Below are 27593 nucleotides of genomic sequence, written 5' to 3'. Positions count from 1 at the left end.
GTAATTTTCAGTCAGTTTCACTATCTGATAATAGTCTTTCATCAATTCTTTAGGGGAAGAGTATCCTTTTGAGTCATGGATCCCATTGACAACTTAGAACAGTTCTTTTGTGGGTTTTAAACTGTCACAAAAACAACCACCCGGAGAAAATCTGCCTTTGTGACCCTCCCAGGAGCAGTTTCCCAAGCTGCTTATGGGTCATGGGTCTTAGACTTTTGCATACTGGGGTGTCACCTTTTAAAGATGAATAACTCCAAAGCAAAGGATTCTTCACTTCAAGGTACAGAGGCATCTTCTCACTTCTTCACTGGTGCAGGGGGCTTCTCATCTTTATCTCTGTTCAAGCATCTTATAGGATATTACTTAGTTCATCACAAACACCTTTGCTTAAATCTATACACAAATTAAAACAATCATCTCCCCAAATGCATATCTTTCCCACGATTTAAAGGAATGACTTAAATATAGAGTTCATTTCTATGGCTCAAGTAAGAATAGAACAACCAACGTACGTCAAGGTAAGGCAGGCAGAGGGAAATTAGGAAGACTCTTTTAAAATTTGCTGTTATAAAGCAGGTTATTTCCAACTGAGTTTGAGAGGTTTGTGAGCTCCGAGGGATCCTCTTCCACGAGGTGGAGCTCAACAACAGTTTAACAGGTAGGCGGCCCTCGGGAAGGTTCCCTTTACTGCTCTCCCGGGGAGAGCGGTGCTGGCGCTGCAGCTGCTGCATGCAAACAGAGTGGGCTGTAACACAGGAAAGATGAGACCCTGAACTTCCTACTAGACCTTCAAAAAGTAGCACACGAGAGCTGCTGTTGAAAACAGACAAGTTCCTTAATTTTCCGCTCTCCTTGTGCTCTGGACGTTGTGCTGTGCTGTTCAGCAAGAAAAGGCAGGGATGCTGCAGAGTAGGGAAGGAATTCCACTGCTCTGGTTAGTGCCTGCACAGAAAGCAGCAAATATTCAAAGACTGGAGGTATACTTGAATTACTTGAGACTGACTCTTCTGTCTTTTATACAAGGACATGTATGAGTAAGTGCTTAAAGCAAAACAGTAGGAGCAGTATCAGTCTCAAAATTTAATATAGAGAAAAGCTGTGCTGTTCACAGAGGGCTTTTTGTTTCTGATCTAAAGGGTGTGTTTCATCATTCTGCTCCACACAAGTCCCTGCCAGGCTCTGTCCCTTAGACCTGATGGGAGCTGCAGTGGAGCAGGTCAGCAGCAGCAGGAATCCTACTGGGAGGTGCCTAAAATCAGCTCTGGACTCTGCATGTTTGAAAGCATGAAAAAACCAAGAAATGTATCTGAAGATCAAAGATGACCAGTGTGATGGAACAGTAAGCAGTTCTTGTTGGTATTTCCCTCTGCAGACAGTTTGAGTGAATTGTCAGTGATAAAAGAGAATATTTTTTAATTTTTTTGGATAAAAATGACATAAAACTTTCTTCAGATTTAAAATGTTTCAAATATTTTTCTTCATTTTCCAAAGAAAATATAGAAAAATATAGCAAGAGAAAGTTGTGTCAGTTTTGCAGTTGATTGAATCAGTAAAGATCTGATTGTATTTTTAAGCTATTAAGAATGTGGATGTAGTTAAAATTTATGTACTGCTAGATAGATGATGAAGATAAAACCCATTAAAGAATAACTAAGATGTAAGCAACTGTATACTTCCCTGACTTTTGAAGTGTGATTCTGTTCATATGAGTTATTATTTCTCATATTTACGTGGGAAATATTCTTGGATAACCCTTATTTGGGAGTTTAAGATGACTGAATATGAAGTAAGGCTGTGTAAGTACTCAGATATGAGGCCCATGAGAATTTCTTCATTGCTTCCAGTACCCTTTCAGAGATTAAAATATTTGATCCATATTTTGAATACAGGCTTTGTAAGAGTCTTATTTTTCAGCGGTGCTCTCACCACTGGATCCAGAGGTCTGGATAAAAAGTGACTTTGAGTAAAGGTTTCAAAATTAAACTTGTAAGTGCTATGAAATTGAGGAAAAAAAATTACATCTATTTAATAAGTCATATTATGTACCATTAACAAATCTGTGCTATGTATAAAATTTGAATAGAAATATCCTATGCATTCTTAAATAGATATTTTCACATTCCTTAATCCTCTGGAAACTGTTTAAGTGGGAAACTCCTTTGAATATATCCTAACCTTTGCCTAAATCCTAACATAAATATTTTCACTTGGTCTTTTACTTCCTTAACTTATTAGTCTTTCTGGTCATAAAGGAATAAACAGGGACTAGGTGCAGGTGTGTCTCTCTGTGTGTGGTAATGTAGCATGTAGTAAATATTAAGACTTAAGAAACATCCTCTAGCTACATTAATTCAATTGCAAAACTCATCTTTCTGTTTTCACATTTTTAGGGAACAGGTGATGAATATTGTAATTTTAAAATTGAGAAGAATTTGGAAACTGGATCTGTGAGTCTGGAATCGGTGCAAAATAAAGGGATATATATTGGTCTTCTGCCAGATGGCCAAACTAAACCAGCTGTTACCACAGGGGAGAGAAATATCTTTTTCTACCTACATGTCATCAAATGTATGATTTCTCCACAGCTTTTATTTAGTAATTAGTGTTTCTAACTGACAAAATTCAAAGCAAAAGTGTAAAAGATACATTGACACAGTTTTTCTCTTGTGTTTCAGTAGTTTTAAAAATGAAAAATTGTATGCACACCTAATTTCTCCTACATATTCAGTTAACATAATTCCTTTCTTTTAACAACAACAACAACAACAATAATAATAATAATAAATAGTACAGTAGATGTCAATTGTTTTACTATTAAGGTTTTGAAAATGAAAATTGAAACAGGGGGCAAGATAAAGATGACATTGACTTCTTGGGTGTATTCCCCTTTCTGGCCACAGGTTTTGGAAATGTGGGAGATGTTGTCTTGCTGCCAACTCTACCACAGTGTCCCCCCATTTTATAGGGGAATTAGGAGATTTTCCATAAGGCTTACTTGACAGTGTTCAGTTTCTTTTCCATGACGTGAAATGTGTTGTACTCCCTGCCCAGCATACTCATTGTGTTATTCCTCTGTCCAATGGTAAGATTTGAGGGCTATTGCAGTCAAAATATTTCCTCAGCAGAGAGCTGACCTAGTCAACTATCCAGGACTCAGAAATTGGTTCTCAGCATATTCTGGATCAATGTCATTGGGTAGCCTGCTTGTCTTTTTCCCCTCAGGAGAACAAAGGTTTTGATTTGTGAAAAACTGGCTACCAAAGATAGCCAGCTGACTTAAATGATAACCACAGGAAACACTATTCTACAGGAAATGTATTCTTATCTGGTGGACTTGACTACAGAAATCAGGAAATGAAACAACTCCTGAAAAGGCTAAACTGGACATCAGTTTGCAATTGAGAAATTGGTCAGATTTTCTCCATACACAAGCAGAACAAACTTATCTTGAATGCTTTCACCAGCAAAAATAGAGTATCAAAATCTACAACAATGCTTACTAACTGTTACATGTATATTGTGATTGAAGCATTATGAAAGTCACTGTAAGTGCATCCCGACTGTTCCACTCCTGCTTGCTGCAGGGTGATAGGAATATTTAGATCACTATGTCCTTGTAGAAACAAGGAAATTATTTCCCTTTATTACCTTTTGGAAGAGCAATGTTTTCAATGGAAATTCTCAACAAGACAGTGCTTGCTGGTATCATTAAATAAATGTTACTTTGTCACAGGCTTCAATCCTTCTAAATGTGAGTTGCTCACTAAAAGGAATATAAAAAGCAGATAATATTTTCTATGCAAGCAATAAATATTGTCTCTTTGACATGCTCATATTAACAATATCAATTTACATTATTCAAATGGCCCCTACCAATTTTCATTTCAGCATTCCCACTCTTTAGAAAGGAAACATTTTGGGATTGGGGGTGCAGAAGCTTATTTTGCAGAAAACTACATTTTAACAAATAATTTTATTCCTACATCAATGTTAAATTTTTGCTTAGATTTTTAAAACATTGAACGGATTTTAATTGGTATATCAGTTTTTTTTCCATTTTCTGTAGCATTCAGCTAACAAGAGAGAAAAGATTTTGATGTCTATTGTGTGAGATCTGTTGTTAGCTTCTGAGAAAGAAAAACCAAATGGCTTCTAGTTAGAGACACATTTTACATTTCATTGTTTTAGTTGGCCGCAAAAAGCCTATGGGAACATCTGCAGCATGCAAACAAGAGAAGAAAGACTTCAGAGAATCTCAATTCCAACCAGCAAAAGCCCAGGAGCCAGTACCTTAAAGGCCTTCGACTCCCCCACCCTCAAGTAAGTGACAGTTTACAAACCAGATGTGGTACATGTTTTATGCTTGTCCTTTTGTCTTAGTTTGGAAAGACAGGTATCTTCCAGGGAAAGCTGGAGCTTTCCTTGGAATGGAGAATGGAATCTCCCTCCCTCCGAATTATTATAATTTTGAAATTAAGGGGCTTTCAGGAAAATATATGGGAATAGGAATAATAGTTATTTACTAGGAATATTAAAAAATAAAAATGTAGTAGTACAAAAAAGCAAACAAACAAAAAAAGAATAAAACAAACCAAAACACTGACAGAGTCAGAATACAACCTGACACCTTGTTGGTCAGGATGTTGGTAGAAGTCCAGTTAAGTCCTCCTGGAGAGACAGATGTGGTTTGGTTGGACCAGAGATGATCCTGTAGAAGGGTCCAATGCTAGTGAGATGGGTCCAGTCTTCCTCTGGGAATCCAGTGGAAAACAGGCTGCCTTGGTGTTCTGAATTGCAGGTTTTATCCAGGTAGGAATGCTGGGCTCCTCCCACTGGGCAGAGCATCTCACAAAGGAATGATGTAATTTTACCGGTCATGCAGTGAGCCTTAATGGCCCATTAACAGAAGCTATCGCCCTGGAGGGAGGATGGGTCGTGGAAGACATAAAGAACATAACCCACCCAGTTTTAACACCCTTCCCATTAACAGAAGACACCCTCTCCCTTCCCCCCCCGGAGTCACAAGGAATAGGTCATAGAAGAGGAAAAACAAACTTCCCCAACCAGTTTCAACAGATAGTAATAGCATTTGGTTACATTTTGCATTACAATTCAAGACACCTATGTGCATGTTTGCAGAGACTTACCTCAGGAAGGACAAAGAATGGTTTTTCTAGATTATTGAATTATGCATACAAACACACTACATAAAATACATTGCCGGTTACTCTTTTCCTAAAAGGAGCATTGGGATGCAGTTTATTGATAAAGCAACAATCAGCAGGTTGAGTAACTTGTTAAATAATTTCTCTTTTTTTTTTTAAATTTAATTTGTAATCTATTGATTGACTATTTCTGTGGAAATTAAGAGGTTGCTGTGGTACAAAACCTAAAAATCTAAAAATCATTGAAAAAATGGAACATTTCTCATTTATGCTCTCACACTCATGTTTTCTGCTTTATGGTTCACTAGAGGAAAGAGGAAGGTTTTCATGCATTGCATGCTAGATTTATACCCATGTTTTAGCAGGTAGGAGTAGATAAACAATGTTCTGGTCATGCTTCTGGAGTCATGGTCTAGCAGATGTTTTTCTAGAATAAAATGCTTTCTCTTTTGCTAAAGAAGTTGCATAAATGATCTAAGATGAGTTTCTGGAATATTCAGCATCCTAGTAACCAAACTAAGGAACTAGACAACTAGAAAAAACAGTGACTGATACATGTCTTAAAGAGTGGGGATGATCATGTTTGCTTCTGCACCTCTGATTTCAATGTACCCAGAGACCCTGACAGTCTGAATTGTGTCCTCTCACTATAAAAAGCAGGTCGGTAAATGGAAACTAGTGAGCTGCTAACAGCACATGGAAGCACTTTCACATGATGGAAAAAATACCTATTACTTTGAAAGAGTTTTAAAGACATGATTATATTGCAACTTCCAGTATGGGAGACATGCTTATTCAGTTACAGGTATTCTCAAAGGCATTTATGTAGCAAATAATTCGGATGGGTTGCTGATTTGGTTTTGAACTTGATTCTCAGACTGTTTCAAAGTGTACATGAAATGTTTGGCTACATTAACAAGACATCACATCTGGCATCCTTGTTCATAGGGTATAATGGGAAGTATCAGGCAGGACTTTAATTAAATTCAGTTCAACCAAAGTATTCTAGTTAAATTTCAAGCATAGGTGTGAATCACTATAAATACTTAATTCTTTTTGGCAATATTTTTTTCCGTTTTCAGCTCAAAGCACCCAATTTCTAATCTGTCAGGCTTCATCTTGTTTCACTGTCTCACAAAGCTTTCACAAAGTGTGGTGGGTTGTCAGCAGATATGCTGTGTCTGAAACCCATGGCAACAATACACAAGCCATCAAACTTGTTCTCAAAGAAGCTGGATGGTTTTAGGGTTGGATACAAAGGATCCTTTTATAAAAGCAATATCTACCGTGAAATTGGTTACATAGAGTCTGTAGCACTTTGTAAGTAGTTTTTCTGGCATTCATAAATATAGATTCTGCTTATGGAAAATTAATAGAAATATCAAAATTATTCTGTCTTTCAAATTAAATGATAATTTTTTAGTGAGACGCTTTTCACTCAACGTATGTCTTTTGACATGAACAGGTGAGCCTTGAGTTTTAAACTGATATTCATTAAATTGTCATTTTCTATTTTTCACTCCCAGTTAATATTTGGAAAAGGGTGGTGCTTGTACTGAGTATACAATCCAGCAGTAGGCCTTACAGGAAAGCTCAGAGCAGATTAACTCTTAGGCTGAGCAGACCCTCATTTTTATGTCTGTGTCTGCTAACTGGTAGGAGTGTTTGATTTCTGTTTTGACAAATAACTATTGATTTAGGGTTCATTAAACTGAAATCCATGCTACAGCATTTGGGACTTCACCCATTGCAGTGTGAGTTCAGTGTTCCTCAAGAAACTTCCTTCACTGTACAGAGAAGATGTTAGGTCCCATTTTCCACTTCATAGCTCAGATGTCATTAGCTTTGGTGACACAAATTCCGTTTGTGATCTTGAGAACACCTCTGTGGTTTGCTATTAACAAAATGTATCTCTGAGAAGTGGTCTCTATATAATCCACATTCTTTTCCTGTATGTCTGGTATTATTAGTTGCTATTAATTTTTTAATATAATTTACTTATAAATACAAATAAAATCTGATCTCATTTCCACCTCTGTTAACATTGGAAGTGATGATACACACAGGTGTAATAAAAATACATCAACTTTGTTGCCCGACTTTCTGCTTCAGAAATTAATTTTTTCTGATGGTTCATTTTGAAAATGTCATTCAATCATTTAGTCTTTTGAGACAAGATAATTTTCTTTTTGTGTTACATTTAAGATAAGCAAGTAAATATAAAAAAAGTTATTTCTGTGAAATTGTGGGAAGAGTTCTGACTTCATAGTTCTCATGCAGGCCTATTAGATTTAATTTTTGTCACAATAGATTTACAGCATGGTGTCATGAAGTGTGTAAAATCCCATGAGTAATGCAGGGCAACCGTCAAATCCTCTTTTCAGACTGGAATATTTTTAGCCTGTAGCAAATCAATGTTACTGATTTCCATTTGTAAGAATAGCCAATAATTTATGAGGCAAAAAGTATTCCAAGCCTGTGAATTGTTTGTGCACTATAATTGTTCCAAGAGGAGGTAGTTTGAGGTTGCAGTAACTGTTCTGAGTAGCAACTGCCCAAATATGGAATTCTTGTCCTAAGCACATGAAGCAGCATAGGATTCTTGTTTCTTGAATTTTATTTTCTTGCATTTTATTAACCTTTTAATCTCTTTGCTGTAAGAAAGTTGTGGTTTTAGCTAGCTGGAAGGAACTGTAGCTTTCAGAATTACAGGTGAGAAGTTACAGTTACAGAAAACTGTAAAGTCAAGTTCTCAAAAATATTTATCACACCAAAGCAATTACTTTGCTATGGTTCTGTTACTTCAGGCTCTGAAAGACAAGTGTAATTAAGTTGTTATTCAGGTAAACTCTCTTGTTTTATTTTTGGGGTGTAGTTTTTCTTTTTCTTTTTAGAATAACTTGCTCTCAGACATGATGCTCTCAGACATGATACAGTAAAACCACCCATTATTATAACAGTAATGTCTATTCTAAATCATTATTACCATTCCAAAGTCATACTACTATTGTTAGAGGCACTGAAGTAAAAGTCATGCTACTTCAGTACTGAAATTCTTAAAAATTGATTAACCAAATATTGTAAATTTTACCAGTGTTAAATTTCCTGTGATTCCAGAATTCAGTCCTTATTTATTATAGAACTTTGTACTGGATCCTAGTTCCTTTGCAATTCCTTATGTAAATATTTCACATCAGTTAAGATATCAATGCTAGCGGATCATTATTTTGGTGCTTTAGTTACCATGTTGATTTAAATATAGGGCAACCTGATGATCCTACCAACAGTATAATTCTTTTTGAGTACAACTTTTAAGAAAAAAGTGCTGCTGGTGGTGAGTGATAACTTTTGCATCACTTGTTTTTCTGTCTGATTTTTGTTTGATTTTGTTTGGTTGGGTGTTTGATTTTTTTTCCTTTGATGTAAGGGCGGTGTAATAAGTGAAGGCGAAAACTCCATCCTGAAAAACCCAGTACAGCATTTTAATCAAGCAAATAAAACACGAAAGGACTCTAATGCCACTACGTATCTTATGCAGTGCGGCAGACACATCCACAGTGATGCATTGGGAATTCTTCAGCAAATTCATGTTGGTGGCATATTAAAAATTCTTTTTGCAGTCACATAGAACGTGCTCATGTGAACAATTTGGGAACCCCTGGAGGACACAGTATATTGGTAATGTGTAGGTTCATCTTTTCAAATTTGGGGCTTATAATTGCCTCTTGTGTCAGGACAGACTATAAATTCCTGGCAGCGAGAATTCCCTCTTTTGGAGAGGGCTCCATGGTCAGTCGTCCCATTATTAAAAAGTAGTGTTCCAGACATCTGATATTTGTAAATTCCACTTTGATTAAATTACTCAAACCCAAATTCCTTTACCCTAATAGAATCTGTCTTTCCCATATCTCCTGTGCAGAGATGTTGGTTGACGTCACTGCATGTATATCTATTTCTCTTAAGGGTAGGTGGAAGATCACTAGGTGCTGTTCTAAAGTGAAGCTTATGTTTTACAAAATTATATTTGCTCAGCCATTAGAACTGTGAAATTTATTCATAAAGTGCTGCAGTGCTGCTATTGTTTCATCCATGCAGAACATGCTTTAATGATGGCACTGCATAAGTATGGTGGGCAAGGCTATATTGAGGTATTTTTAGATTATTTTTTTTTTTTTACAGTATTTAGTTCATATTTAACTTGAAGAAAATTAATTTTCTTTTTTAATTTGAAATGAAAATTTTCTGCATTCCCAGACACGTGACTCTGCTAATGATGTCTCAACACAAGGCATTAGAGGAAGAATTCTACTTATTTCTAAATGTCAGACTAAGGAACTAGAAATGTCAGTTTAATGGTCATGGTTTTGCACCACAGCATCCTTACTCTGCTCCAGAATATGTACAAGGAATATGATGATAGGGCATGCCAGAGATAACTTGTTCTTTTCCAGCTGATTTTTGTAGCTCAACTAATCAGTACATTTTGGTCTAGACAAGAAACACAAATCAATCTTTTCAGACTATCTCACTTGCCATGAAAAAATACAATCCCCCAGCTGTTATGGCCTCCTTATGCGCTGAAGTTACAACCGCAACTGGCAGTTTCATGTCAATTTTCATCTCCCACTAACGTTCTGTATTTCACAGAAGAAATGAGAAATCCCCAAGGTGCTGAGTGTCCCCTTCCTTCAGATGATGAATGGAAAGTGTCAATGCTGACAGAAAATGCAGGAACTGAAGAAAGTGTTGCTCTTTGGATATATGGAGACAGAGGATTAACTGGACCAATAACTCTTGGCAAGGGCAGCAGGAAGCAACTGTTTTTTTCCCAGGCAGGAAGATGAATTTCAGGTAGCTAATGAAGGCTAAGAACATTATTTTAATAGGTACCTTTCCAAGGATTATCCAGTCGTGTGAAAAGAAAAAATGTTTTTCTCCTATATTTACTGCGTAAAATAAATCTGTATCTAATCTCCATGAATTCTGTGTTAAAGCAGCTTGTTATTTGTAGTAAGCAACAGAAGAAATACTCTTTCTTTTAAACCCTCTCTCATACAGAAGATCAAATGAGACAACTGCAAAAGTAAATTGATTTCTTTAAGGCAATTGGTTTGAAACTAGTTTTAAAAACTATTAATTCTGAAACATACAATGTCTGATATAAGACCTGCATATTGTTTTGGGATCTTAGTAATTAAATTTTCAGGCATACAGTTTTCAAAGCATGCTATAAAATGTATGCTGTGGAACTTGTTCAATTAAAGAAGAAAACCAATTTTAGAGCTGCCATATTATAAAAGACTGAAATGCCAAAAATGTTTAACTGTGGAATAACTAAAAGTCCAATGAAATCTGTGTGTTACCATATTGTGGAAACACAGGGTTTCTGCTTTTGTTTGAGAATAACCCCACCTCTAGGTAGGCTGGGAGGAAATTACCAAAGGAGCTAAAATTTCTGTTTTGCTTAAATCTCAGACAGAGATGCGTGTAATATTGCTGTCTTCAGTAGCTAAAGCAGAAGTTATATGTCTCACGATTCTTTTCTGGACTCATCAACTCTTCTAATACAATCTTAGCACAATCCAAGATTGCTACTGTCAATGATATTTATAATAATAATACTCTTTATGAGTAGGGCATAGGCAGGGAGAGAACCTACCATAATATTAATTTTCTAATATAGACTATAGATTATGATCCACAGGGAATCCTGTTCTCCTTATTAGTAAATAATTTATAAAAGATGTTGGATAATGGCATGTTTACAAAGTTAATCCATATGTTCAGAAGAGATGGACCAATTTTTCTTCTCTAAAAGATGTGGCCCATTATGGCTGTGTGCTGCAGATATTGATCTTGCGAGAGAGCAGGATTTTTTTCTCTCAGCACCTGGGGCTACTACTCGGATTTTTTAACATCACATTGACACTATTGCTTTCAGGCATGAAACAGCAAATGTCACTGAAGTGCTTTTCACTCTTTAGTCTGCAGTGGATAAATCTGCAAAGAAAAAGACAGTGAGTAAGAGCTCTTTCTTCTCCTTTTCCCTTTAAACTTTATCCTGTACTTGTTTAACAGGATAGGAATCTTGACATGAGGATAGGATTTTAAGACATAAAAAAAGTTATGTCTTCTTTTTACCATTTCTGTCTTTGAACTTTTATGTTTTCACTGATATATTCTAGAACAGAGGATACCAAATTTTATTTTTAAAGTAATCAACTTAATTAGACCTCTTGCCAGGAGTTCTAGGAAGAAAGCAGCTTCTGAAAGGCTGTAATAATTAGGAATTAGGAATCTGTTTAAAGCTCTTTAACCTTTCTTTTATCAGCAACACATGCAAATATGAAAACTTTGAATAGAATTAAGTTAAGAATTGAAAACCATTCATATGTGGCCTTCTCTTTCTTACCTTAACCATGTGAGTTTTCATTGCCTGTTTAATTGTTCCTGAGACTGTGCAAGAGAAAATCAAGACTACCAGAGTGTTTCTTCTGGAAGATCTATATTTGTTTTAGGCATAAAACACTCTTGCATTCTGACTTAGTCTACCGCATTTTGTTTTGTGTTGTGCTGATACACGAAATTATAAGCAACATTTTTTCTTTATTAACTAAGTCTGAAGAGGGATTTATTAGAATAGACAGATGACACGATAGCTTTGTGTATGAACACCAGCTCTGTGAATGAGAAGACCATGTCCCTATTACCTGAGAAGTAGATTAGTTTGTTTGTGAAATGGGGGGAAAGACAATACTTGTATTTTTTTGCATTCAATGCCCATACTTTACTGCTGCTTTAATCCCAAAGTCTCCAGCCTACCTTCAATAAGGCTACTTTTAGAGGGGAATATTGTGCAGCATGAGCAAGGGTATTACTCAGCAGAGCAAAGCAAAGCAAAGCTGTTTTCTTAAGCTGATGGAAAAAGAGGAAACTATATCATCACATCAGTGTTGCAATCCTGGTGTTCACATATATTTGGTTAATAGAATTCAGGTTGATGTAGCAACCGTACCAATACAAAAAACATGTGTGAAACCTACAGATTCTGTCTCAAACAGCCACTGTGAAATTTTGGAGTGCATTTCATTGTTCAGGAAATCCAGAGTAAAAGTTTTTTTCTTTTATAAATGTTTGAATAAAGCATGCAATGCTGTGGCTATAACATAAAATTTTCTTACATAAAAGAACAAAGAGCCAAAAGCTGATACAGCAAATGAGATAATTCTGACTTTCTAAAATGAGAAGAGTGCCTTTTGTTAATGAAGGTAAAGAATGAGTGGATAATATACTAGCAGGTGTTTCTATGAGAATGAAAATAATTTTTGTACGATATAAATATCTTTTTGGACATAAATGGTGGAAAGAAAGAAATAGTCTGTTACCAATATTTTATGAAGACAATCATTATTTGAGAAACAGCATAATAACACCCTTACTCTTCCTTTCCTAAATCTACATTACAAATGATCTAAAATTATTTATTCTTGCTTTAAATAGTGGTTGAACTTCAAATGAACCCTGGATAGGTGAGGGTTCACTTAAAGTTTTGAAGATTGGGTTGCATAGAATAGTATTAATAAGTGTGAGCACACATAATGCTTGAAAGTGCAAATGGATGCAAATCATAATCAGAAAGCAAAGATAACATCAGTGGTGTCTGAAGTTTTGCAGATGTTCTGCCAGCTTCTGGGAACTATTCTTTAAGGTCTCCAAAATTTTATATCCTTCATGTTGACATATTAGGGTTTATGGTCATCTAACCATGCAAAATTATGAAAGATTTGTGACTCGTAGTCAGAGGATGTAATTTTGTTTAAAAGGTGTAATTTTGTATTGCTCATTGCTTTCGTGTACAATCCTCATCATTTTTTTTTTTTTACTCTTGAAACTTTGAAGAGTTCAAATACCTGCCAAATCATTCATCCGGCAAGCATTGTGATTCCACTAGGCTGCGTCAAACTGGGGCTCAGAACAGTCATTTTCTTAGTCAAAACAGAAACAATGTGTTTTCTGAATCCTGTAACCTCAAATATGCCAGTCAAATGTTGTTTTGTTCCTGAACACTTAGATGGTTCAGATAAATCTAGAATCAATTGCAAAGATAAAGTTGTAATTTTATGCAGTTATATACTGTACTTTTCTGAATTTATTCAGGGTAAAATAAACATCATTGGAAATATCTACAAGAATTGAACTTGATGTTTTACCAAATGAACAAACAGCGTGGAACTTACAAAGGGTGAGACATTTATGGTGATTTTGTTCCAACTTTATTAATTTTTACGTTAACTAAAGGCCCATCTTTTCATAAAGACATAGGTTTATGAATCAATAAATGCTGACTGGGATAAGTCCTTACTGATTTGTTTTCTTATATTGCTTTCAAGATGACAAAAACACTGATACAGTTCATCTCCTAAGGGATGAAAATATGCAGGATTATTTTGTAATTATTCATAATTCCTGCAGACAGCAATTCTATTGTATTGATGTGTTTGACTAAGTTTTGCTTTCTGAAAATTTTCCATACTCTTTGGTGTTTCTGTACTCTTCGGTGTATGTTAGGGAGATTCTAGCTTTAAATTCCAGCTCTGAAAAATTAAAAATTATGAACCAGCAATCATTCCATGACAGCAACTTGCAAGGAATGAACGAAGTTTGCTGAAAGGTAAACTAAGTAAGTTATAGTAGGCCTCAGAATTACTCATAATTATGAATATTTTCAGAGAAAAAAAAGCGCTTTTTTTTTTTTTTTAATTTGGTGAATTAATTCTTCTTCTTTGTTTTAATTCTATTTTTCTCTTGATATTTAGAGATGTTTGCCAGACTAAATTTGTTCTAAATTCTTGCTAAGGCTGACACTAATGTAAAATTTATTTCAGATAAAAATAAGATGGGATAAGAATTTTTCCTCTGTTTCTTGTGTTGAATTTGTAAAGGAAACAAGTTTATTCTTTTTCATTTGAGTAAGATTGATTTAGACAATCAGAATTAGGCAACAATAGCAGAGTTTTACATTAACCCAAAGCTCCTAACTGAGACTGTAGTAAAACTGGATGTGAGTATAAATATTTCAGTTGCTCAAATGATTGCAGGAATCCCACTTTCCAGCCTGGTGGTTAAAAAATATTTCTTTAACATTTTGTCCCAAATTTCATAGAGTAAGCCAGAGATTTAAAAAACTTCATTTCACATGAAGAAATAAATCAAGTTGAAAGCTGTGCTTTTCTAAAAAAGCAGTTAATGTATGCAATTGTTATGAATCAGCAGGGGGAGTGCTGCCAATAAATATCAGAGATTAGGAAACACTGCTGCCAAAGTATTTCATGTTAAAAATAAATATATGCTTTGGTGTTGAAAGCAGTGCTCATTTTACTTTAATATTTTATTGGAAAGCGAGATAAAGACATCTATTGCCCTGATTCCCTAAGTGTTAGAGTTTGGATGTGAGTACTTGTTTTCATAATTTTGTTTGCAAGGCTTATTCATATTATATGTACACTCAAAAACTCAACTGCAGAAAGATAATTTTTTATTTCCTTTTGCTAGTCAAGACCTCTGGAAAACCCCTGTAATAAGTATTTTAATTCAAGACTAACAAAAGTTGCTTTCATAAAAGAGAATAAAAAGTGCTGTAATTGTAGGAAACAAGTAAGGTAGCTATCTTACTCTATAGCAACAAATAAATCTAGAAATTGGAATTCTAACCGTCTTAAGAATATATAGATGGTGATGGTACACAGGTTGTTTTTTGTTTTGTTGTAGAAGAGCCAAAGATTATAAAAATTGATTTAATATTCCAGTGTATTCTCTACCTGTCAAAGTTCAGAAGGATGTAGATGATGAGTGTCATCTTGTTTTCATTCTAAAATAAAAAATCTGTGTCCATCTTTCCACACCTTCCCAAAGCTCAGTGTCATGTAACAGCAGCTACCAGAAGGTTTTCAGTCTTCAGTCCTCAGTCCTCCAGGCAGAGTTACATTGAGGTGGTTTACTTGCCAAAACCAGACTTGGTGACATTTCAAACGGCAAACCTACAAATTTCAACTGCACTTTTGTTTGATGCATAGTAATGGCCAAAATAAAAATATTTTCATACTGCAATTTTGCGTGCCATATTTACTGATTGTGTTACTGTTTTCTGAGATAGGAAAAAAAAAAAAAGATATACAAAACTATCTTTTGCTGTTAAGAAGAAAAGTGCTGGAACTGAGTCATAGTTGGAATTGCTTCTCCTTCAGGTGATACTGCAACATCTAAAGAGCAAGAAAACACTGATTTTTCCAGCAAACACAGGGTTATCAAAGAATCATGGTGATAGAGAATTTCTGTGTGAACTTTCAGTAGTGGAAGGTGGAAAACCTATCTATCCAAGGATATATGTACAGTTTTATATGTTGGCTACCTGGTTTTCAGTATTTATCCCAACTGAATTGTGGCCCTAGCAATCTTAAAAGCAAATAGTTTGACTGGCTTCTGGAGACTATCTTCCAGAAAACTAACTGCAGATAAGACTTACTGGCATTGTTCTCATTAAGCCATAATAGTGAGTAAAATTAATTGTGGTTACTTATAACTTGAATTTTCATCTTTTGTTTATTTTTGGAAGTTGTTTTACACCATATTTATGTCCACATGGGTGACTTGGAGCTGGTTGAGACAGGCTCTGCAGTTTATTTGTGTATCTATAGAAAAAGAGGAGATTCTGGTCTAAGACTTCTGCATAAAACTGGGATAGCTGTGACATTTCAGAGAGGAATGGTAAACTTAAAAAACAATTTTCTTAGCCTCATGAATATAGTTAAGTAACTGTATGCAGGTTATACAAGTTCTTAATAATAATAATAATAAAGCAAACCACATAAGTTTAGCCATATAACTTTTAAGAACTAGGGAAAATATTCTTCTATTGACCCAGGAATTAGTAGGATGAGTGAAAACATAGGCAGGAAAAGGGAAAGAAAAGTTATTTGAGGCCCTCACCCTCAGATGGTGAGAAGAGCTGCCTATTAATTTAAAACACATCTTTTCGAAGTATGATGAGTTACAGCTGGCTCCAAAAGAGTGTACAGAAATTGTTCCATGATTTCAGATCTTAGTGGGTCTGTTTGAGTTGTATTTCTTTTAATGCATAATAGCAAAGTATTGTGATTAATACAGGAGAGACTTAAAGCAACTTTTTTTTTTTTTTTTCCAATTTATTACCTCCTAGCTCTTCCAAAAGTAAAATATGTATCATCCTGATTTTCTTCAAGATGGTTGAATTTCAGGAACTACTGAATTTAATGTTAACTCTGCCTCTAGCCTTCTTGTGACCTTCTATTGAGACTGCTTCTTCCTTTGTTATCTATTGAGGATTAACACTTATATGTATAACCACTGGCATCAGGATGTTAGTGGAACACTTAATTATAAAATGAAAAGCAGTACCTAAAGTGCTAAAAATAACCATAACCGACTGGGAAATTTTAAGTGTATCTATACCATTTAAAAATATATATTTTATGCTGTTACTAATGTATGAGAGATAAAGTTCTATTCAAATGAAAATGCAGAATTTAAGTGGAATTTGTGGGGGGAGGCATTATTCTAGCCAGATTGATAATCAATTCAGCATATTATTTACATGGAAGCTAAGGGGAATGGTTCAAAGTGCACTTTGTTATGGAAATGGGTGACTAAGACAGAGAAGAGACTGGGGTATATAATTTTATGACAGAGATAGTGGAATGCTGCCTTGAACATCTTGATTTCATCCCTGCCACAGATATTCTGCATTATATTGAGCAAATTACTTAAAATAAAACTTTCCTGGGTGACCACATTTTTCATGCTTATGTATTGCTGCCTAACCAGTTTAACTTTTCTGAACAACCACAGTTGTAACTGAGCTCTGCTCTGCACCTAGTAAGCTCTTTGAAATGCTAAATATTTCAGTAAATTAACCCCTCTGTTTCTCAGCTGAGCACCCACACCATTTTGCATCTTTGACAGATTTTGGCAGTAAACTCTGTGCTTTAACTATGTAGATAAATTGAAATATTCTGCAGATGGCCTTTCAAAAAAGAGATTAAGCGGTTGCAAAAAACCAGGGTGCTATGGGAGAAGTGCAAAGGTGAAGTCACTGGGGAAATCAGTTCTGTTTCACTGAGCTCTTTGGGTGGTTGCAGTAAATAATGCATAGGGTCATAAAGATAATGAAGATAAAAAGAGATACTGAAAATCTCTCGTTCTCTTGAGCACACTTCGAGGCAGGAATCTTTCAGAGAGAATAGCTTGTGATCATATATTATCTATACACAAGGGATAAGTAATCTTGCACAAGCAGTCTCAATTCTACCATTTGCTGAGCACGGAGAACTTTACAGATAGGAATTTTCCAGTGTATTTCTTCCCTTCATTTTCATTTTACTGAGAAGAATGATCTGGACTATTACATTTGGAGACAGAAAGCTGTATGCTTTTTAGTGAGACAGAAGATTATCAACCTGAACCTGATCAGCTTCATGCTTCTATGAAAACAACCTTTTCCAACTATAAGCACAAACCTAAATGAATAACAAGGTGAAAATGGCATGTCAGATTTCAGTTTCTTTCAGCAGAATAAAATGTAAGTAGAGGAGGTGAAACCAAAATGAGAAAATTATGAGAAGGTCTGTTTTAAAGTGATATCGACAAAAGAAATAACAGCTTTAAGTCTTTCTTACCTAGAAAAGAATAATGCAAACGGCAAGGTATTTATACAATACTAAAGGTTTGCGTGTGGCCTTTTGAATTACGGCTGTAAAAGCCCAATTTATTTGGGATTATTACTGTATCCTGATTTTGGCTGTGTTTTCTTTTTCTTATTTACTGTGACACTTCATCAAAAGACATTTAACTCTTCAGATCCAACCTCTTTGATACAGCTGTCATTAAAACCAATTGAAATCTTTGTACGTTGTGGGAGTTGATCAGGCTTTTAACACCCTTCAGTTTTTGGACTGCCTTATTGGTAGCCAGTTGCAGAGTGCTGTCTCCTCTGCCTTCCAGGTCGGTGTTTTTGAAGTGGAAGCTGTATCTCTTGGGAAGCTGCAGAAGGTGCTGTTGCACTGTGAGGCCAGCCCCAAGTCCCAACATTGGTACTGTGATAAAGTCATTTTCAGAGAAGCCGAGAAGAACTCAGAATATGTTTTCAATTGTGAAAGGTAGTTTTTACAGCAGTATTCTTAAATATTCTTCAATATGTATCACTAAAAGTATTATGTCAATAGATGTACTTAAATGTGAGATTTTTCAGGAAAAATAATGTTTTGATTATTTCACAGTTTCATAAAATCCACAAAATGAGCTGTTCCAGAACAGATTGCTTGAATTAATGTTCTGTATGGTCTCTGGCAAAGTTTAAACACTTATATTGAGTCTGTGTTATTAGATTTTAGAGTACAGCGTTATATTACAGGATCAGTTCTGTAAGCGTGATTTACCTTTCAGGAAGGAAAGATAAAACACCTGAAATATTCTAAATTAAGTGCATTTCTAAATGGGAAAAAAACAAAACAAAACAAAAACAACAGCTTTTCCATCCAGGACTAGCATTCATTCTCTTTACAGCATGGCCGGAGAGACAAATATGATGCCTGGAACTATCTTGTAAATGTTCCATTTAAGTTACTAAATGAGCATCGTAGAAGTCAATTGATAAATTGATAAATACTTCGTTTTGCATTTTTAGAAAAATATGGTAATCCCACGTTATGTGTTTCCAGTTTACAGTCTCTCTCGTGGGTATATGCATGACTCAAGTGAAATAAAGAAAGTGAAGAGAAACAATATGACTGTGTGACAAGGCACTAGAATAAATAATATTTTATTAGTAATATTTAATAAATGCACATTGCTTTGTTATTTTGTGGGGATTTTAATGAAAATGTTACATAACCCTGAACAGCTTCTTGCAATTCTTACTGTCACATCCTCAAAAACAGGAATAAAGTTGTTTTCTCACCTTGATTAAGTCTCTAAACCTGAGATTTTTCTTCAACCGGTAAGACGGTTATAAATAGTAGACTGAGGATTTCTCTGAGTACCTTTGGATGTGGAGCAGCTGTTGTTGCTAGCTGTAGTTGCTACCTTTTTAAAAAAATATAGGTGACATTTTCTTTGTGTCATAGCTATCTTTAGTGAGCAACATGGCTTGGGAATGATAAATGGCAGGACAGGTTTCTGCATTAATTCTGTAATAATTAACACTAGATGCTTATTATTCTGTGACAGAGAGTGTTAAAAAGAAACAAGTGTTTCTTTTTTAATGTCTAACTTCTCTACAAGGAAACCCTTCCACTGAAAAGGGATTAAAATAAGTCAATGGTGGGGATCAGGTGTAGCTTCCATGCTTACTCTATTCAAGGAGGGAGATTATTGCTCTTCAGAAATCTAATTCATTAATCTTCAACCTCACATTTACTTTATTTTCATAGCTATTTTCTGATCCAGGACATGAAAAGAAGTTCTGTATTTGTTCTCATTTAGCCAAGGGAACAAAAGCATTTTATCTGTCTTAAAAACCTGATATTAGTTCCTGAACATCTAACAGCTTCTACTCGATTTCAATTATACAGTATTTACAGGTTACTGATACCTTTAAGCATCTGGGATTTCAGAAGATACCTGTGCCATGAGTTTTTAACAGAAGTAATAGAAATAAGTCGTTTAGTCAGAGAAAATTTATTTCTTAGGGAGTAACTCTTGTATGAGTTGGCCAAGCAATGTTTCAAGAAAAAGATAGGAAACTTCATAAATTGCTCTGCACTTTTCTTGTCCAGTTTGTACTGGACTGGAATCCAAACAATCTTCACAGAGGACTGCTTAATTTAGGTCATTCCTTGAGAGTCCATGGAAGTGGTCCAAGGAAATAAACTACAGCCCAGAAGATTGCTGCTTTTCTTTTCTGGTAAAAAAAGCTGATTTTTTACCAAATGAGAGGAAACAAAAGCTGCTGGTAATCCATGATCTGAATGAAAGCTTTCAAAATGATACATAATCTAGGGTAACATGACTAGGAAACCTAAAGAATGTTTTCCTTGATTTGTCCTTTTCTAGACTGTCCTCAATTTATAGGAAGAATAAGAAAGAGAAGTGTTTGGTTCCATATTTGTTTTTAACACTGAACTGTAGTTTTAAGAAATATTGCAAGAGATACAAACAAATTATATTTACCTCTCAATTCATAGTACTGAAAAAAATGTTCTGTGCTATATTCTTCTGTTTAGCTATAGAAGCAAATATAGTAGTGCCATGTGAGTCTCTTAATCTGATACAAGTGTATTTTACACCTACATAGCTCTTAATTTTGCACAAAAAAAGTTTCTTTATTGAGTCAAATAATTTCTACTTTAACATAAATCAAATACTAAAATTTTAGGAGTAGAGACCTTTTGCTGTTAGGTGTATTCAGTACAAAAATCTGATATGGACCATTCAGTTATATGGTAATATAAATAAAAATTGATTCCTAATGCTTTCTTATTTTCTTTCTTAGGTGGCTTCCATTTATGTCTCAAGGTATAATGCATTCAGAAATTGAGCTGTACCCTCAAGGTGAGATTTACTGTAACTTTATGGCTAATAATTAGTAATCCTTTTCCTCTGAAGAAATCTGGGCAGATTTTACACCGTAAATACCATAGTTAACAATTTTGCAGCTTGCTTTGTTATATTTCTGAGAAACACAATTTATATAATTGCTGTAGGTGATAGCGAGAAAGTAATGAGGGAATGAATGAGAAAGAATTTTCTTGTATTGGCTAGAAAAACAATGCATTTTTGACCTCTTTCAAACCTTTTCTGTAATGTTAAACGATAGATATTTTATTAATGGATTTTTTTCTCTTTTTTTGGCAGAATTTGAAAAAGTCAGCAGTTGAAAATGTGAAAAGCAAATGGTAAATGTTGCTCTTGTTTTCTGCTTTTAATGAAGACTGTTTCTGTTTCAGAACTAATTGCTTTACACATTTGTTGCCATTTGTATTTATTTTAAAACATTAATTATAACACACTATTTGAACATCTCAGTAAACTCTGAACTTCACATTTTAATTTAAAAAATAAATAACTTTGTTTATGCTTTCTTTTTATTCTGTCATTTTTCTTTCCATAATGTTATTTTTCTTTCTGCTTCTTTGAAAAATTCCTATTCTTCTAGTACTTATTGGTGATCTATCTTAATTTCATTTTTTTATAGTTAACATTTTAAAACATGATTCTTTTTCCTGGCCTATATATAGTTTTGTTCTCAACAATATATTTTCATTTTCTGTTTTACTTGTGATTTCATATTTGTTCAGGTTAAATTTTCTATCCTGGCAACCAGAGCAGATTAAATTTAATTTCTTAATAACACATTAGAATTTCTCAGCTGTGAGAAGTGCTTTATGCTGTAGGTTGAACAATGATCTAGGAGGCGTTGTGAGAAAGTTTTGAAATGTTTATTCAAAATTTGTTGTATCAATAAAAATATCCATGAAAATACGATTTTGACGATAAAAGTTTTGCCCACTTATTTTAGAAAATATATAAAATCCCACCCTGTTATAGGCTTCTGAGTCACAGGTATCTTTGTCCTTGCTTTCTGTGCTTTTTTCATCAGGCAGTAACTTGCTCCTTGTTCATCACTATGTGCTTTACTTGTTCCATACACTTCACTTTTGCATGGCCTGCCCTGAGAGAGCCTCATCTCCATGATTCAAATGGGTCTGCTTAGTCCTTTCTCTCCTGCAGCTGGGTCTCTGGGCTGTGTCATTTAAGCAAATGTCCCACTCAGAGAAAGGCAGCCAAAAGTGTGTGCAACAAAGAGCCTCTTGTTTGGGACACTTGGTAGAACATGGATCAGTGGGAAAGGGATTTGAAATTGTGTATCCTGCACCTAGAGGGACTTTGCCAATTCCTCCTGGTTTAGTGGTTGAGCTGAGAGTTTCTTCACTTATTTTTTTTTCCCATGAACATTTAAATATATCACATTTCCTTTGTGTATCTCTTAAAAAAAAAAGAATAATTTTCCGAGGAAGTAGAACTTTCTGGTGTAATGTAATGTTTCTAATAATATAGGAAATTAAAAAAAAAACCAACAAAAAACAAAACAAACTATACCCACACACACAAAAGAACACCAACAAGAAAACTCCAGACAACAGCCAAAAAATCAAACAACACACAAAACCCGCCATGTCTTGACAGTCATCTGTGGCAAGATACCATTTTCTGATGTCCCCAGAACCCCAGATGATGGGTTGCACCTTTCTTTTATGTATGCTAAATGAAAGGTACGTCATAACACCTTTATGTGTATTATTTTCCTCTCATAGTGTGTTCCTCTTAAGTCTTTAAGGAACTATTGGCACTCTACCTCATCAAAACAACACAGCTTTTTATGGCAACGAGAATTATGTTTTTCTAATACTTACTGTTTCCCTTTTCTATTTGGAACATGCAATGCAATGCAATGAGGATTTCTGGCATCAGAGAGATTAGAAATTTGAAGACTTTTTTCCTTTCTCTTACCCACACTATCTTTCCAACACAAGTCCTTTCTTTTTCCAGGAAAAAAGGAATGATCCTCAAAGTCAATATAGAGGAGTTCAAATCAAAACTCTTCTTAATGGTTTTTTTTGGGAAGTTTGATTCCCAACTTTAACTTCAGAGGGGTAGCTATGCACAAAATATTTTATAGATAATAAGCTTATACTTGGGAGTTAGGAGCTGGACTAGCTAGAAAATAAAGCCTCAACAGTAGCAACTGCATCATTTCAGAACCCCATTTATTGACAAAAGGCAGACTTTGAAAGGGTAGTAAAATGGAAAGGGCCATCAAAACCACTTGAGGCACAATTAATCAATGAACATGGCAAAAGGAAAATATGTTTTACCTGCTTTAAAATGAGTATTTTTTTCTGAATGATGTTTAAAATTTTAGGAGGAGTAGTAGGTCATATTTTACCCCTTGTCTGCACTCCTGGTAAATGGAGTTGTCCTTATTTTCCAGTTAAATGGTTCAAAGGAACCTTGTCTTTAGGAAATTAACATTAAATATTGCTTGAAAATGGAAAAGGCTGAATTTTTTGTAAACAAGCTCTTTTTCTATGGGGCAGGGAGCCCTCGCCTTATGCTCTTTTTTTCCACCATCAGTGTGTAGAGGCTTTTCACTCTTCTAATTGATGTTTATCCTTTTGTTTCCTGGTGCTACAGTTCTTTTATCAAGAAAGTGAGTCTATAGAGAAAGCTGTGAAGATGCAGATTTTCAAAGGCACAAAAGAGTTTCTGACAAGTTGGAGTCTGACAATTCTTAAGTAAAATTGGATGGTTCACTTCCTTTATGGAATTGTAAAATAGTTTGTGTTGGAAGAAATCTTTAAAGATATCTAGTACAGCACCTGACATGGATAGGGACATCTTCCACTAGACCAGGTTTCTCAAGGCCCCATCCAACCTGGATTCAAAACATTTCCAGAGATGGGACATCCACAACTTCTTTGGAAACCTGTTCCAGTGTCATAAAATCCTTACAGTAAAAATACATATATATTCTTCATATCTGATCTAAGTTTACCGTCTTCACTTTAAAACCATTCCTGCTTGACATATCACTACATGTCCTGGTAGAATCTTTGCTTTTCTTTTAAGCCTCTTAATATACTGAAAGGCTGTCAATAAACTGTACCTGCCTGGAATCTTCTCTTCTCCAAGCTGAACAACATTTTATCACAGGAGAGGAGCTCCAGCCCCTAATAATTTTCATGGCCCTTCTCTGTGCCTGTTTCAACAGGTGCACATCCTTTCGCTGGGAAACCCAGAGCTGGATGTGGTACTCCAGGTGGGGTCTCATCAGAGCAGAATACAGGGGGACAATTCCTTCCCTCATCCTGTGGGCCGGGTTTGATTGGACAGAACAAATGAGCTGTTGCTGCTTTCTGAACTCCCAGCTGTGTATTTATGTGCATTTAAAATTCTATCACCTTCCCAAGCCAGACATCAGCCAGACCTCTAAAGACTTGGAAAATAGGAAATCAAACTTCCTGCTCCAGTTCAATTTTTGTAGGGCAAATTACTGAGTGATAATGAGGATGGTCCAAGATAAATACTTCTGTCAGACAAGAGATTTAAATCATGCAGGCATTACCAGACAGCTTTCTATTAAGAAAACTGCAGTGTATGCTATGGCATTTATTTAGAAGTTGGCTGTGGGCTGGTATTTCGTTTGTTGTTTTTCTTGAACAGAATGAATTTAAGTCTCTGTGTGGAACTTCACACAGACAAAAGCTGCAATCAGTGAGGGGTGGAGAAGTGTGCAATCCCATCTTTTCAGATGTAGAAATGTATTTTACAGTCATGAATTGTTCTTTTTTAAAATAAGATTTCTATTAAGCTGCTTTTGAATATTTAAATAACTTGTGTACATTGTGTGGAAGCAGAGATGACACTTTAGTGTCAGGGTTCTTTATATAAAATGATTTTCTAATGAGTCCTAATCTGTTCAGAATTTTCTACAAAACCTTATCTTTTTTCATGCCAATTTCAATATCATGCCCCCATCCAGGCAAATGGAACTCTGTTGATGTATGACATCAACTTAAAATGAGAGGAAATTGTACTTAATTGGGATGCTTTGACATTTTTTCTGTTGCATTTCTTGGTTATACTGTTGTCATAATCCAAATTCCGGATGGTGGTCTGCTTCTGTGTTGACCCTTAGGGTTATCACTAGAAATCTCACTTAGCTCTGTGTTCATATTTCTGGCTTTAGTGGAGTGTAAGCCTCTTTGATCCTTAATCCATAACTTGCTTAAGATGAGTTTGAATGGTGTGGTCTTTGGCCAGTCCTCTGTTGACTCTCCTGACATCATTACCTTTTAGGTACATTATAGGCACAGTCCTTGGGCCAGACTTTGCTTTCATTTATATCTTTCAAGTAAATGTTTCGTATAATTAACACTTTAAAAAATATTTTAATTTTTTTTTTTCTTACTTTACAGAAGAAGACTGGAAGATAACTGTAGTCACTGGGGATTTTGAAACAGCTGGCACAACAGCAACAGTATTTCTTTATGCTTATGGAGAAAACAGAGCTTCTGGTCCTATTACTTTGGGATCCGGGAAAGAGCAGCTGTTCGATCCCAACAGTAAAAATGCATTTAAGGTATAGTATGGCTGTTATATAAACCAGAGAATTCAAAACATATGCAAAGTAGATTTTCTCAAAACTAGATAATAGAGGCAATAAAAAGACTCAAAGAAACATGTAAGGATGATTAAGAATTTTTGTGGGAGCGGCTGACTTTTACGACCATGAGTTTTGAATCAAGAAATGTGTTCACAGCTGCATGGGGCAGACATATCTCTCAGAGTCTTCTTCATACTTTCATCTCATTGATGTGCTAGATTACACTAGATGTTGATTTGAAGAAGTAAAAGGAACTCTTTTTGCATTTATGTGTTAAGATAGTCTAGGTTATAGTTTGTGTTGCATATTCATCTTTGAAAGGGTCCACTGTAAATTCTTCACTAACTTCCTCAAACTTCCACTAAAGCACAACCTTGTTTGCACAATTTTTCTTGGAGAAAGTAAGAAGGGTAGGGGAGGGTAGCTAGAAACTAGAGGTAAATCACATAGATTAAGTTAACTCATGCGATTTAAACTAGTTGTCCTGTTTCTTCGAGCAAATGGAGACACTTCTCTCTGCTGACAAAAATGGAGACATTTCTCCCTGAGGTATACTTCAGAAACAGGACATTTCTCAGGACTTCTACAGGATCCTGTAATTCCTGCCATTTTCTCTAGTTCATGCAGTTCCTTGGTCAGAACTATACCTGTTGCAATAGTTAAATCTGTGATATGTTACTTGGTTTAAATAATTTATGCATAATAAACAGATGATGGGGAATCAGTGACAGATGGGACAGAAAGTATCTTTTGATACCAAAATCAGCCAGACTCAGGGTGCTGGAAGAGATCAGCATAATATATTGGAAACAAATAAAACACAGTCATACCTCACAAAAACTATCAAAATACAATATAGTTTCAAAATCCCGGTAGTCACACACACAACCATAAGAAATTACAGAGACATGGCCCACAAAAAGAGAATGAGGCCAAACTGTACAGGATTGTCTTAATACAAATAAAGAATACTAGAAAGAACAGATAACTGTGTAGTAGCTTGCATTACATAAAGTTATGCAATGAATATTCAGTAAAGTTGAAAATAATGAAAACCAGAATGTTAATAAAACTTGAGTAAATCAGCTGGTTCTCCTCTACAGCCTCCTGAGATTTCATTCTAGAACTTAATTTTAGTGTTGCTTCTATTGCTTTATAAAGCAAATGTAATTTCATTAACCTTGGCTATCTCTGATTAAGGCTTGTGTAAATGAAATTAAAAAAACAGCCAAAGTCCATTGCAATGCAGGTATAATGTAACAAGGTTATTACCCTTGGAGATTTCCATATGATGGCAGTACATGAAATTCATTGAAGGTAATTTACAATTGTGTGATAGGGAGAGTTCTTGTTTCTGACTGGTGTCCTGTGTTCTAAGTTTCCACAAGACCATCATATGTACCCTGCACATTTGTGGCTTAGCAATTTTTCCTACCAGATGGGTACGTCAAGGATAAACAATATGGGAACAGGAAAAAAACAGAATTTAAATCTGGTGGATTTCCTTTTCTGCTCTGAATTGTTCCTGTGCGTTCAAAGAAGCTACTTCTGGGCTGTGGTTTTCTGCTTCTGTTACTATTGAAGCATAATTTTTAAGGCATAATTTTTCTGTTGAGAGCCATTCCTTTTCCAGTAGAGGAATATCAATCTACCATAAGTTACAGCTTTCATCACAACTCTGATCTGTTTCCTGCATCTTCCTCATGTGTCATCACATTCCCTGTGTATTTCTCAGTGTTTCAAAAATACTGATTTTGGCAGAATGCTGAGCTGCTCAAGACACTGGAGCTTTAATTGTATTGTAAATTATATTCTCTGGAGCCCTGTATTCTGCATCATCATTCTTTGAAACATGCCGAATTATCTCTTATGACTGTACAGACTGTTTGATAAAGAAATTCTTTTTATAAATATTCTTTTAATGTTTGGTCATGCCAAATATTCCCTTCTGTGTCAAAGAGAAGTAAGCATAAGACTGTAAGCCTATTATCTTCTGAAAAAGCCAGCTGCAATCTCTCAATTTTTATTACTTCCATACATAATAATTCCATACCTTCGGGTACAAGTTCTGCTGTTCTAGTAATAATGAAGTCAGTAAACACACTGGCTGGTTCAGTAGATCTGCTTTCAAAATACTGCTCACCTTAAGAATCATGGCAGGACCCACCATTTACCGAACAAGACTTTTTCCATGATTGCTTTGTGAATTTCCTTCAGTATCAGCTCTTCAA

The 27593-nt window shown here is 35.2% G+C and overlaps 1 protein-coding gene across 1 annotated transcript in view; it reads left to right on the top strand.

The window, feature by feature from the left end:
* The first annotated feature begins 619 nt into the window (after positions 1–619).
* The window catches only part of LOC120759734 (lipoxygenase homology domain-containing protein 1), a 134373-nt gene continuing 107399 nt past the window's right edge, over positions 620–27593 (top strand). Inside the window, 14 exon segments of the mRNA XM_058419974.1 lie at positions 620–658; positions 1177–1299; positions 1301–1339; positions 2391–2568; positions 4189–4320; positions 9813–9985; positions 9987–10016; positions 13323–13351; positions 13353–13407; positions 15410–15542; positions 15778–15929; positions 18201–18355; positions 20689–20747; positions 25175–25338. Coding sequence (XP_058275957.1) covers positions 1273–1299; positions 1301–1339; positions 2391–2568; positions 4189–4320; positions 9813–9985; positions 9987–10016; positions 13323–13351; positions 13353–13407; positions 15410–15542; positions 15778–15929; positions 18201–18355; positions 20689–20747; positions 25175–25338 — 1326 coding nt within the window. The 5' untranslated portion in view covers positions 620–658; positions 1177–1272.

The sequence above is a fragment of the Hirundo rustica genome, chromosome 1 (assembly GCF_015227805.2).
Source record: "Hirundo rustica isolate bHirRus1 chromosome 1, bHirRus1.pri.v3, whole genome shotgun sequence".
NCBI classification, from domain to species: domain Eukaryota; kingdom Metazoa; phylum Chordata; class Aves; order Passeriformes; family Hirundinidae; genus Hirundo; species Hirundo rustica.
This window is presented reverse-complemented; position numbering and strand designations above follow the sequence as displayed.